Genomic DNA, 12,185 nt, shown 5'->3' with positions numbered 1-12,185 from the left:
CTGTACCTGCCTTCTCTGTCCTGTCCCTGCTCTTGTCCTGTCCCTGCTCTCCCTGTCCTGTCCCTGCTCTTGTCCTGTCCCTGCTCTTGTCCTGTCCCTGCTCTCCCTGTCCCATCCCTGCCCTCACCAGGCAGCCTGTCCTGCCCGAGGCACCAGCAGTCACACCTCTCCTGGGTGAGGTGCCCAGAGCCTTCTTGGTGCCCTGGCTGGGGCCACCAGGAGTTTTGTGCCATCCTCCGGCAGTGTGAGGCCACGTGTGGGGCTGACCACGGGGCTGATTGACCCCTGGGCCCTGCTCTGGAGCCACCTCCACCAGTGGAGCCCCACCTGTGCTTACTTGCAGGTGTGGACGTCGTAGACCCGCGTGCACTCCTGGCAGCTGACGTAGCAGCACCAGTGGAAGATGCAGTGACACTTCTCCTTGCGCTTCTCAGTCCGCGTGTTGTGGCCCCGCCCGCAGCACAGCAGGTCGCAGCCGTCGATGCCGTGGGAGGTGACGTTGCACGTTCTGTCCCTCGTCCCAAAGGAGCCCGTCTCCGGGTTGGGCTCACAGAAATTGGGGGAGTTCTCGTAGTAGACCAGGTCCCGCTCCGTCGGCGGCTTGAAAAGCGCGTACTTGGCCCTGAGAGTTTCCACCCAGCCCCGGGACTCGCGGTGCTTCTCCACCACCATCTCCGAGGCACTGTCGTATTTATCCTTCAGGTAGTCCCCGATGGCCCGGAAATCGGGCTGGGCCCACCAGCAGGTCTTGACCTCGCAGCTCCCAGAGAGCCCGTGGCACTTGCACTTGAGGTGCATGTGGTCCAGGATGGTCTGTGCGGGGAAAGCACAGTCAGCAGCAGTGGTGGAGCAGGGGCTCTGCTCTCCATCACCTGCCTGTGCCAGCTGGGCCTAAATGTCTGATCTAAGCTCGGTCTGGGAAGCCTTGCCTTGAGTTTTGGGGGCAGTTTTGGGCCCTACAACATTAAAAAGGCATTAAACAACTAGAGAGCATCCAAAGAAGGCCACAAGGATGGGGAAGGGTCTGGAGGGGCCATATAAGGGCACTTGGTTTGTTCAGCTGGAGGAGAGGAGACTGAAGTTGGACCTCATTGAGGTCCTCAGCACCCCCAAGAGGAGGATGGCATCAATCCCTCAGCACCCCCAAGAGGAGCAGTGGATGGCCTCAATCTCTTCACTCTCATGACCAGTGATAGGACCCAAGGCAACGGCTGGAGCTGGGCCAGGGGAGATTTAGGTTTGATATCAGGGAAAGGTTCTTCCTCCAGTGGTGCTGGCACTGCCCAGGCTCCTCAGGGAATGGGCATGGCCCCAAGGCTGCCAGAGCTCCAGGACGGTTTGGACAGCACTGCCAGGGATGCCCAGGGTGGGGTTGGTGGGGTGTCTGGGCAGGGCAGGGGCTGGATCAGTGATCCCAGTGGGTCCCTTCCAGCCCAGGGTATTCTCTGGTTCTGTGATTCTGTAAGCACAGGCTGGTTGGAGATGCTGGGGGGCATTTAAGATCTCCAAAGATGTTACACTCCAAAAGCACAGCTGAGGTGGGCAGCTGCTCTGATCATCCAACCCAATCCACCCCACCCCACCCCACCCCAACCCAACCCAACCCAATCCAATCCAACCCAACCCAACCTAATCCAGTCTATTCTAATCCAGTCTAACCTAATCCCAGTGTTTGATCCTTTTGTGGGGATCCTTCCTGTCCTATGTGTCTGGACAGCCAGAGCCCAGAGAAGCAGAGAGCTGGAGATGTTTCTGAGCCCTGTGGATGGAGACTGACCCCTGTCCTCTCCTTGCTAATGACCCTTAATTTATGTGAAGTCCAACAGTTTGTACTAAAATGTGTGAAATTGGGAATCTTCAGACAGGACTCTTCACCAAAATCCCCTTTGTGTGGAGCAAAATAATCACTGATTTTGAATAAAATTACTGGAGTTTGGTGGGGGTTTTTGGTACTGGAAGATGTCAGGCTTCTCTCCTTCCATCTCTACCTGCTGTGGTATGGAAAACCCAAATCAGTGTCAGCTTCAAGCACTGCTGGAAAAGTTCCAGTGGGTTTGCCAATGACCCAGGGCAGGCAGAGGCACAGGTATCTGCTGACTGCAGGGATGGGATGGGATGGGATGGGATGGGATGGGATGGGATGGGATGGGATGGGATGGGATGGGATGGGATGGGATGGGATGGGATGGGATGGGATGGGATGGGATGGGATGGGATGGGATGGGATGGGATGGGATGGGATGGGATGGGATGGGATGGGATGGGATGGGATGGGATGGGATGGGATGGGATGGGATGGACTATTCCAGTTGGATGGGGCTGTGATTATCTACTCTTAGGAATCATTGGGTGGGACGATGTTATAACAGGGAATGTGCAGGAAGGAGGCAGTGGGAGGAAAATCCTCTTCATCCAATGCTGACCTGAGGTTGGGTTTCTATGCATGGCCTTTTCTATGCATGGACATCCATGCTCAGGATGTCCAGGGAAGCTGTGGCTGCCCCACCCCGGCAGTGTCCAAGGCCAGGTTGGATGGAGCTTGGAGCAACCTGGGATAGTGGAAGGTGTCCCTGCCCATGCCAGGGGTGTGGAACAAGATGGTCTTTAAGGTCCCATCAACCCAAACCATTCTGGAATTCTCTTTGCATTGAAATCAAGGAATATTTTAGCTCTTAACCCCACGTGTCTGTTTGGCAGGAGAGGAAATGCCATGCCCTGGAAAATAATCCTAGAAAGTCTGCCTGGGAATTCCTGTGGTCCCACTCCATCAGGAGGAGCTGCGCTGGGCCATCCATGCAGGACTGGCCACTCAGCCTGTCCCCCTGGCCACTCAGCCTGTCCCCAGTGGCCACTCAGCCTGTCCCCAGTGGCCACTCAGCCTGTCCCCCCGGCCACTCAGCCTGTCCCCCCGGCCACTCAGCGTGTCCCCCTGGCCACTCAGCCTGTCCCCAGTGGCCACTCAGCCTGTCCCCCTGGCCACTCACCGTCCGGCCGGCCTCGTTGTTGTGCCGGTTCATGGCCGAGCGCGCGTCCGGCCGGTTCTCCCGCGCGTCCGCGAACTCCCGGGACACCAGCACGCCGAAGTCGGCGTCCTCGCTGCACCCCCCCCACTTCCAGCCGTCCCCCGGCGGTCCCTTGTGGTGGGAGTCGCAGCCACAGATGGTGGAGGTGCCCTCGGCGCAGGAGCGGGTGACAGCGAAGGCCACCCCGGCCGAGGCGATGGCGTGCACGAAGGCGGATTCGCGCGTGGCTGCAAGACAGAGCCCGGGGTCACTGCTCAGTGCAGCACTGCTGTTCTGCCACTGACATATCTCCTGGGAAATCCCCTTGGCCAAGATTTTCTCCTAGGAAGCTGAGGAGCCTCAGCTTCTCCTGTGTTTTGCTGCTTTGGAATGTGGTTGGAGATTGTTTATCCAACATGGGAATTGTTTTAACCCAATGACCAATCGTGGTCCAGCTGTGTCAGGAATCTAGAAGCAGCCTCAAGTTTTCATTATCATTCTTGTTAAACCTTCTGTCTGTATCCTCTCTCTAGCTCCCTGGGCAGTGACACCGGGCTGCTTCAGCCCATCTGTGGATGGAGACTTCTCATTTAGAGACTTCTCTAAATCCAGAGCAGATGTTGGAGTCAATCCTGCCTTGTGCCACTGCAGGAGCAGCTGGAGGCCAGGGCTCAGGGGCTGTGATGCCCGGGCTGGAGGGCCCTGACTGCTTCATGGTCTGGTGTGATCAAATCAGGGGGACAGTCATCAGTAAATATGGAATGAATCAAAAATTTCTGCTGAAAAAATCACCTTGGAGTTGAGCCAGTCCCCTCCTTCCAGAGCAGGAGCCATGAAGGAGCCATCTCTCAGCTGTCCCCTGCATCCCTGCCCTCGTGCCTGGGGACAGCAGGCCCCTCTCCCCAGCCTCAGCCTCTCTGCAGAGCTGGGTCTGGCTCCCAAAGCCAGCTTTGCCAAGCTGAGCTGGTGCCAGCCCGAGCAGGCTCTCAGGGGAGGTGGCTGTGGGTGGCTGCCAGCTGTGGGAATCCCAAATGGGATCTCCAGGCAGGGCTGCTCAGTCCTGGCTGTGCTGGCAGCACCCCGCTGAGGTTTTCATCTCCTTTCAGCTCCAACTCTTCCCTCCTTGCCCTTCCCATCTCCGTTGTGCCAGCAGGGATCCAGCCAGGTTCTCCTGGGGGATCTCTCACCAGCTGCTCACGCTGGCACCCCTGGGGGCTGTGGGCACCGCTGGAAGGTCCCTGCCCCCAGTGAGGTGTTCCAGCCTGACCAAGGCTCTTTGGGTGGCCCAGATCAGATCAGATCAGACCAGAGGAGCCAGCGAGCCCTGCTGGCCCCAGGACAGCCCGGGGACAGGGGGAGGACACGAGTCACTCTCGGGAGCGATGTGGCTCCGCTGTCCTGGGAGCTGTGGATGGGCACGGGGAGCAGGGGCACTGCGGGGCTGGGCCGGGCTGGGCTGGGACTGAGCCGGACTGGGCTGGGACTGAGCCGAACTGGGCTGGGACTGAGCCGGGCTGAGCCGGCCTGGGCTGGGACCGAGCCGGCCTGGGCTGGGACCGAGCCGGCCTGGGCTGGGACCGAGCCGGGCTGGGCTGGGACCGAGCCGGGCTGGGCTGGGACTGAGCCGGACTGAGCCGGGCTGGGCTGGCAGTGCCCGCCGGGCAGGGCCGCGATGGACACGGCTCCCGCAGCTGCCCGGTGTCCCCCGTTCACCCTGTGTCCCCTGTACCCCTTATACCTCATGTCCCTGTGTCCCCCATGTCCCCCGTGCCTCCGGTGTCCCCTGTATTCCCCCATACCCCCGATGTCCCCCATACCCCCGATGTCCCCCATGCCCCCCGTGTCCCCCGGTGTCCCCGTGTCCCCCGCTCGGTGCCGGCGCGGGGGGGAGCGAGCTGCTATCAAACCGCCTGGTTTGAAACTCTCGCCTGGGTCTGGGCGAGGAGCTGGGAGAATTTCCCAGAGACGAAAGGCGGGAGCAGCGTTCCCAGAACCAGGGGAGGGGCTGCCGAGGGAGGATTAGAGCCGCCTTGACAGTGCACCACTGCGACTGTCTCCCAGCCAGCCCCGTTACCTGCTGGGACACTCAATTTGCCATTGTTCCCTCGGTGTCACACTGTATTACCCGCATAATGCGGAATGTTTCCGCCGGCCAGCGTACCCACGGCACAGAGCACTGGCATTCCCCAGGAGCACCTCGTAGCAACGGGGCAATGTTCCCCTGTCCTGCCGTCACCCTCCAATCCCGCCAGCCCGGCTGGGAAATCCCTTTTGATGGCGCTCCCCAGCCCCCCAGAATGGCTAAAGGGCGTGTGAATGCGGCAGCGATTTGAAACGACTGCGGCGCTGCGATGGTATCGCTCGCCCTGCCTCACAGTAGGGGAGGAAGCTTAGCTCTTTCTCATCGCTATAAGCTTATTTTTCTCTCTCCCTCTCTGCTTTCCCTCCCCCTCCCTTTAAGCTGCTGAGTTTATATCAAGCCGGCCCCTGATCCCACACACCCCTGTTTAGATGCAAATGACTGCGGGTGTCATGGCTGAGAAAAGCCCTGGGTTATCGTGGTGCGGGTCTTGCCTTTTCACAGCTCGTGTCAGGGGCTTAGCCGAGCTCACCGGGACCCCCGACGGCAGCCCGGGCCCAGCTGCCTCCCCTGCACCTGCCCCGGCCCGGGAGCATCTCCCCGGAGCAGAGAGGAGCCAGGGCAGCCGGGCTGAGGGGACAGGAGCTCGGGGAGTGGGGACCACCGTCCCTGGGGTCCTCCATGGGCTGCAGGGAACATCCTTCTTCACCTTCCTCCATCCTTCACCTTCCTCCATCCTTCTTCACCTTCCTCCATCCTTCTTCACCTTCCTCCATCCTTCACCTTCCTCCATCCTTCTTCACCTTCCTCCATCCTTCTTCACCTTCCTCCATCCTTCACCTTCCTCCATCCTTCATCCTGCTTCTATGGTCTGCACCACAGGCTGCAGGGGAACCTCAGATCTGCTGCCTGGAGCATCTCCTCCTCCTCCTCCTCCTCCTCCTCCTCCTCCTCCTCCTCCTCCTCCTCCTCCTCCTCCTCCTCCTCCTCCTCCTCCTCTTCCTCCACCACTGCCCTTGGTGTCTGCAGACCTGCTCCTCTCACATGTTCTCAACCTGCTCTTCTCAGGCCACAATTACAACAGTAACTCATTTTTCCTTCTTAAATCTGTCATCCCAGAGGCATTAGCACCAGTTCTGGCCCAGCCCTGGCCAGTGGCACACCCACCTTGGCCCTGCTGGGCAGGGAGGGAGCTTCCAGCAGCTTCTCACAGAAGCCTCTCCTGGTGCCCTCCTGCTTGGCCAGACAAAATCCAGAGCAGGAGAGGAGCCAGGGCAGGAGCTCAGGGCCTGGGGAAAGGTGTGAGCCTGCAAAGCTGACCTCTGCCAGGTCCAGCCCTGGCTGCCCCTGCTCCTCCTCCCCAGCCCAGGAATCACTGTCCAGCTGCCCTCACAGCCAGCCCTGTCTGTGTGCCAGAAAGGGCAAATTTAACCAGATTTTTTTTTTGCCAGCTTTAACCAAAATCCTGGATTTCATCACTAGCCCAGAGAATGCTGATTGCTCCCCCCTCCCAGCAAAGTGTGGCTGCTGGCTCAGCCCTGGTTTGGGCAGGGCTTGGCTGGAGAAGCCATTGGCTTTAGATAAGAGCTGACCTTATTTTGCAAAGAGAAGGGAAAGGAGGAAAGAGGAAAGCAGGTTTTTCTCCCCTCCTTATCCCAGACTGCACACCTGCAGTATAAATCATCCTGGGGAATCTGCTTGTAAAAACATGATCTTACCCCACATTCAGGAGTTGGATTTTTGGGGTTTTTGTTTTTTTTTTAATGGCTGGGTTAGAAAATAAGACTTGGAAAAAAAGAAAACATAGAATCACAGAACTACAGAACAGTTTGGGTTGGGAACGGACCTTGAAGCCCATCCAGTGCCACCCCTGCCATGGCAGGGACACCTCCCACTGTCCCAGGGTGCTCCAAGCCCATCCAGCCTGGCCTTGGGCACTGCCAGGGATCCAGGGGCAGCCCCAGCTGCTCTGGGCACCCTGTGCCAGGGCCTGCCCACCCTCCCAGGGAACAATTCCTCGTTCCCAATGTCCCATCCATCCCTGCCCTCTGGCACTGGGAGCCATTCCCTGAGTGCTGTCCCCCCATCCCTTGTCCCCAGTCCCTCTCCAGCTCTCCTGGAGCCCCTTCAGGCCCTGGAAGGGCTCTGAGCTCTCCCCAGGTGAGCACCCCCAGCTCTCCCAGCCTGTCCTTCCTCTCAGGATGATCATCAGTGGCCTCAGGAAACCAAAGCCTGGGCAGCTACAGGAGCCAAAACCTTGTGATTCTGACTCTGGCAAGGGAAATGTGGAGAAATCCAGGGGGGTGAGGGCAGAGCCTCACCAGGGGTGTTGTTCAGCAGCTCCCAAATGGATTCAGCCCCTGGGGTTTCCCTGAGCTGCCTTTGGTATTCTCTGCCCTGCCAGGGGCTGCAGGAGGAGAGGTTGGGGCTGTGGGTGACACTGGGGAGGGGGGGAGGTGGGGATGGGAGGCCCTGGAGGCAGCAATCCCTTGGGAATTCAGGGAAGGCAGCCCTGTACCCCACACTGGCAGCAGAGCTCACAGCCTGGAGGATGTCCCAGGGAGGTTTGGACACGCACTTGGGCACGTGGGGCTGCCCAGCTGAGCCCTCCCACACTGCTGCTCTGCTGGCTGAGCCCTCCTCCACTGGAGGTGACCATGGCTAACAAGTCTAAAGCTCCTTTAAAATGAAATTATCCTCAGTTTCTTTTCAGGCTCTATTAGAAATGATTTTTGATGCTGCTGATGTGAGAGCTGCCCCTTTGAAGCTTTTCCAAAATAGCCTCAATCTACCTGAGGGAGCAGCAGCTGAGATTAACCAAGCTAATGCTGACAGGGGATTTCCCTCAGGTGTTTGTGAGGTGAAACCCCAACCCTTTGTTGGCCAAATGCAGAGTGTGAGCTGGGACAGGGGGATTGCCCAAGTTTGGGTTTGGGTTTTGTTTGTGGGGCTGCAGCCCTGGGTGTGCTGGAGGTCAGGAAAAGGGAACATGGCAAGGGTGGCCACAGGATGCAGATTATGGGCTCAAAACTCTTGGTTTGAGAACCACCTGAAGAGGCTCCAGGAGAGCTGGAAAGGGACTGGGGATAAGGGATGAGGGACAGGAGCCAGGGAATGGCTCCCAGTGCCAGAGGGCAGGGCTGGATGGGATATTGGGAATGAGGAATTGTTCCCTGTGAGGGTGGGCAGGCCCTGGCACAGGGTGCCCAGAGCAGCTGGGGCTGCCCCTGGATCCCTGGCAGTGCCCAAGACCAGGCTGGACATTGGGGCTGGAGCAGCCTGGGACAGTGGGAGGTGTCCCTGCCCTGGCATGGGTGGCACTGGGTGGGCTTTGCCCAACCCAACCCAGTCTGTGACTCCTGTTCCTGCCAAGGAAGAAGCTGAGTGGCACCAGATGCTCTTTAAAAGGTCCCTTCCAGCTCAGACTGCTCCGTGATCCTCTGAAGGCCCAGGAGTGTCCACAGGGACCAGCAGGGCTACTCCCACCCTCCCCACAGCTGCCAGCACCTCTCAGCTCTGTCACCAACCTGTGAGCTCAACCACATCCCCTTCTCCCCTCCCTCAGAGCCTGCAAAGGTTCTGTTTTCTCTGCTGCAGACTCTGGGAATCTCAAAGGCTCCCTGTGTTCCTCACTGCCACACAGTGACACCAGTCCCATCCTCAATCTGCTCATTAATTTTGAAGGCAGCAGGGAAAAGACACGAGCACAGTTCAAAAATGTGAATAATCCCCAGCATCAGATGGGCTGGGCTTTGATGTGTCCTCCTCTGCAGATGATGCTGTTTATTTTTAACTGCTCCACTTACAGGTGAGTGAGACACCAGGATAAATCCACCCTGGGAGCCTGGCAGGGCTGTCTGGAGATGTGTCACAGTGGGACTGGGAAAATAAGTATCTATCCAACGTGCTCACTCATTTTTCTCCATCTGTCAGAAGAGTTTCAGAGCTCTGGGTTATATTTTACCTTGTCAGCTCGGGGTGTGTGGAGATGCTGAGGCAAGTCCACACTTGAGGCTTTGCTCGAGTCCCTGCAGCCGAAAGAATCTTAAAATATTCTCCATAAATTCAAAGTTCAGTTTGCTCATTACAGGGAGGATGGCTCAAATCTGCTCTTTAAGTGCTTTCCTGCTGACAGAAATGGTGCTGAGAGATTTTCAGTGTCTCAATGCTTGAGCAGTTCTTTCATAACTTGTTTAGAATTTTTATGACAGTTTTTTAGTGACTGTTTTTAGAGAAAATTAAAACTTTCTGATCTTTTAAGTGCTGAAATTTAGGACAGGCTTTAATTAGGCAGCAAATCAGAGTGTGTTGAGCCCTGCTGACAAGTTATTTGGTAGTAAATACAACAGTTACCCCAAAATACACCCTGGCACAACAGAGGGGAAATGAATCTCATGGTGCCTATTAGTGCTCTAATAAGGTTTGACAGTCCTGGTTCCTGCAAAGAATCCCACATTAACACAAAGGAATGATTTTCACTGGAATTCTCGGCTGACATTTCTGGGATCTAAAGTGATACCTGTCCTTACTGGGAGGCTGAAAGTTGAAAAAAAGGATATCATGAACTGTTTCTTTGCAGAATTGTGGGGCTTTGTAAGAAAGGTTCACAGAGCTCCCGAATTCCCAGGGGACTGATGGGAAAGAGTCCAAAGTTCTGTTCTCACCCCAATTTCTCCAGTTCCTTGAAGTCTGTACCATAAAATTCCCATTTCCAAAGCACCACTGCAAACAATAATTTCTGTGCAATCAAGAGATTTTGGGCTGCAGGGACCCAGTGGTGTCAACAGCCAGGAAGAGGTGGGGGAAATGGTTTTGTTGTGTTTACAAAGCTGTGAAACCAAGACATCACCTGTGGATGTCCCTTGTGCTGAATGTGGCACAGAGTGAACAGAATCCACGGGGGAAAATGGAGATTTTCATCCTCTGGGAGTTTTTAATTCATCACTTGGTTCAGTTTTGTGGGAATGCCTTTTTCACCTGGGCTCTGGGACATCTGAGATGATCACGGAGCCATGCTGGGGAGGGTCAGGATGGATCTCAGGGAAAGGTTCTGCCCCCCAGAGGTGCTGGGCACTGCCCAGGCTGCCCAGGGAATGCCAGAGCTCCAGGAGGGTTGGGACAGCACTGCCAGGGATGCCCAGGGTGGGATTGTTGGGGGGTCTGGGCAGGGCAGGAGCTGCACTGGATGATCCCTTCAAACTCAGGGAATTTTGGGATGCTATGACTTGTCCCTTCAGCCTCTCCTTCCAGGCTGTTTTGGGGCCCTTTCTCCCTTTTTCCAGTGTAATGCCCCATGATCTCACTGGGAGTGCCAAATTTATGGTGCCTCATCAATGCCCCATGATTTCCCTGGGAATGGCCATGATGTCACTGGGAACCCCAATTTTCTGGTGCCTCATCCATGCTCCAGTGTGCCTGATCCATGCCAGTCTAGAGAGGTGGCATTTCAGGAGCAGGGGATGAGGAGGAGTTTGGAGAGAGGAGAGGGAAAATGAATTTATAACCTCTCCTTGTTCCCTGCTTTTTGGGCTCATTTGTGAAAATATTTATTGAAATCCCATTGAAAAAAAGATTTATTGAACTAAGCCTGATCAGGACCATGGGTTACAACCGTGGTTCCTCACTGGAGGGGAAACCTGAGCCCAGGGCTCTCCTGGGGTGGGCAGTTTGCTTCAGAGGCTCTGCCTTGATCCCAAAGAGCTCAACCACAGCCCCTCTCCTTTCCCACGGGTCTGCTGGACCCAAATTGGAGATGCCCAGGACAGGGAGTGGAGCCCCTGACCCCAGAACAGGTGAGAGTGCCTGGGGCTAAACCTTCCCCTCCTTTATATCCTCCCTGGCCCTTCTGAACTCCTGGGATGGGAACCTTTCCCTCCTTGTGATGGGAACACCCCAAAACCTTGGAAGAGAAGGAAAGTGGAGAAATCAGGGTTGAAAGCTGGCAGTGTGGTAACCACATGTCCTCTGAACAGAGAGAAGGGACAGCTCTCTCCCAGGATGTTCCTGGGAAGCTGTGAGAAAGCTCACAGGGAAAAGAATAAGAAACAGTTCTTATCTCCCCTTGCCACACCTGCTGTTTTGCACAAGGGGAATGTGTTATGAAAATTGTTCACCAAAAGATTGGGCACTAAATGGTGTTTGGAGAGATTGACCAATTAAGACAAAGCTGTATCACTGTCTGTAAGAGTTACACGCTTCTTAATTATATAGAATAATATAGTAGAGTATAATAAAACAATTAATCAACCTTCTGCAATCATAGAGTCAATACTAATTATTGCAATGACACATCAGACCCTCTCCCCATCCAGCAGGACAATCCTGGTGCACCCCAAAGCCCAGGGGAGCTCAGTGCACAATCCTGGTGTATCCCAAAGCCCAGGGGAGCTCAGTGCACAATCCTGGTGTATCCCAAAGCCCAGGGGAGCTCAGTGCACAATCCTGGTGTATCCCAAAGCCCAGGGGAGCTGTGCCAGCCCTGCCCCCAGCCCAGCTGCCCCCCAGGGTTACCTTTGTCCAGGACAGGCCCGAAGATGGCCAGGCTGTCATCGATGGTGGTGCAGTTCCAGCGGCGGCCCCGGAACTGGTGCTGGCACTCCTGGATGCCCAACTTCACCCCCTCGGCCACGCTGGGCATGATCTCGATGTAGTTGCGGCAGAAGCGGAGCTGCTTGGGCACCAGGCCGGGGATGGAGCCACAGAGGATGGGCTGGGAGCCCAGGGAGCTGTACTGCTGGCCCAGGGCCAGGGACCTGCGGGGACAGGGACAGCGGCTGCAGCTCTCCTCACTGAGAGCAGCAGGCACAAGGCGCTAAGGGCTCCTGTCGGGGGAGAGCAGTGAGAGGTGCTGGGAAGGATAGAAGTTTGACAAGAAAGTCTCACAGATTTTGTGCTTGGCAGAAAGATTTTTGAATGTAGAATCTGAAGAAGGAATAGAAATGAAAGCAAGTTTTGATAGAGAAGAAAAGAATTGCTGAGCCAGTCCTACTGGATAACCAAGGAGACAAAGGGTATTGAGAGGAATAGTGGGTTTGTCTTTCCAAAGAAGCTGTGGGTCTGTTGGTAGATAAAATCATCACTGGGAGATAAAAGAAACAATGGGA

At 56.1% G+C, this 12,185-nt stretch overlaps 1 protein-coding gene across 1 annotated transcript in view; it reads right to left on the bottom strand.

The window, feature by feature from the left end:
- Positions 1–243: 243 nt before the first annotated feature.
- WNT3 (Wnt family member 3) overlaps positions 244–12,185 on the bottom strand; it is a 35,576-nt gene continuing 23,634 nt past the window's right edge. Inside the window, exons 2-4 of the mRNA XM_050985851.1 lie at positions 11,593–11,834; positions 2,985–3,250; positions 244–813 (exon numbers count right to left, since the gene is read on the bottom strand). Coding sequence (XP_050841808.1) covers positions 334–813; positions 2,985–3,250; positions 11,593–11,834 — 988 coding nt within the window. The 3' untranslated portion in view covers positions 244–333. The remainder of the gene's footprint in view (positions 814–2,984; positions 3,251–11,592; positions 11,835–12,185) is intronic.

This window comes from Serinus canaria, chromosome 27, assembly GCF_022539315.1.
Source record: "Serinus canaria isolate serCan28SL12 chromosome 27, serCan2020, whole genome shotgun sequence".
In the NCBI taxonomy this organism is placed as follows: domain Eukaryota; kingdom Metazoa; phylum Chordata; class Aves; order Passeriformes; family Fringillidae; genus Serinus; species Serinus canaria.
The sequence above is the reverse complement of the archived record's forward strand: the minus strand, read 5'-3'. Positions and strand labels throughout refer to the sequence as shown.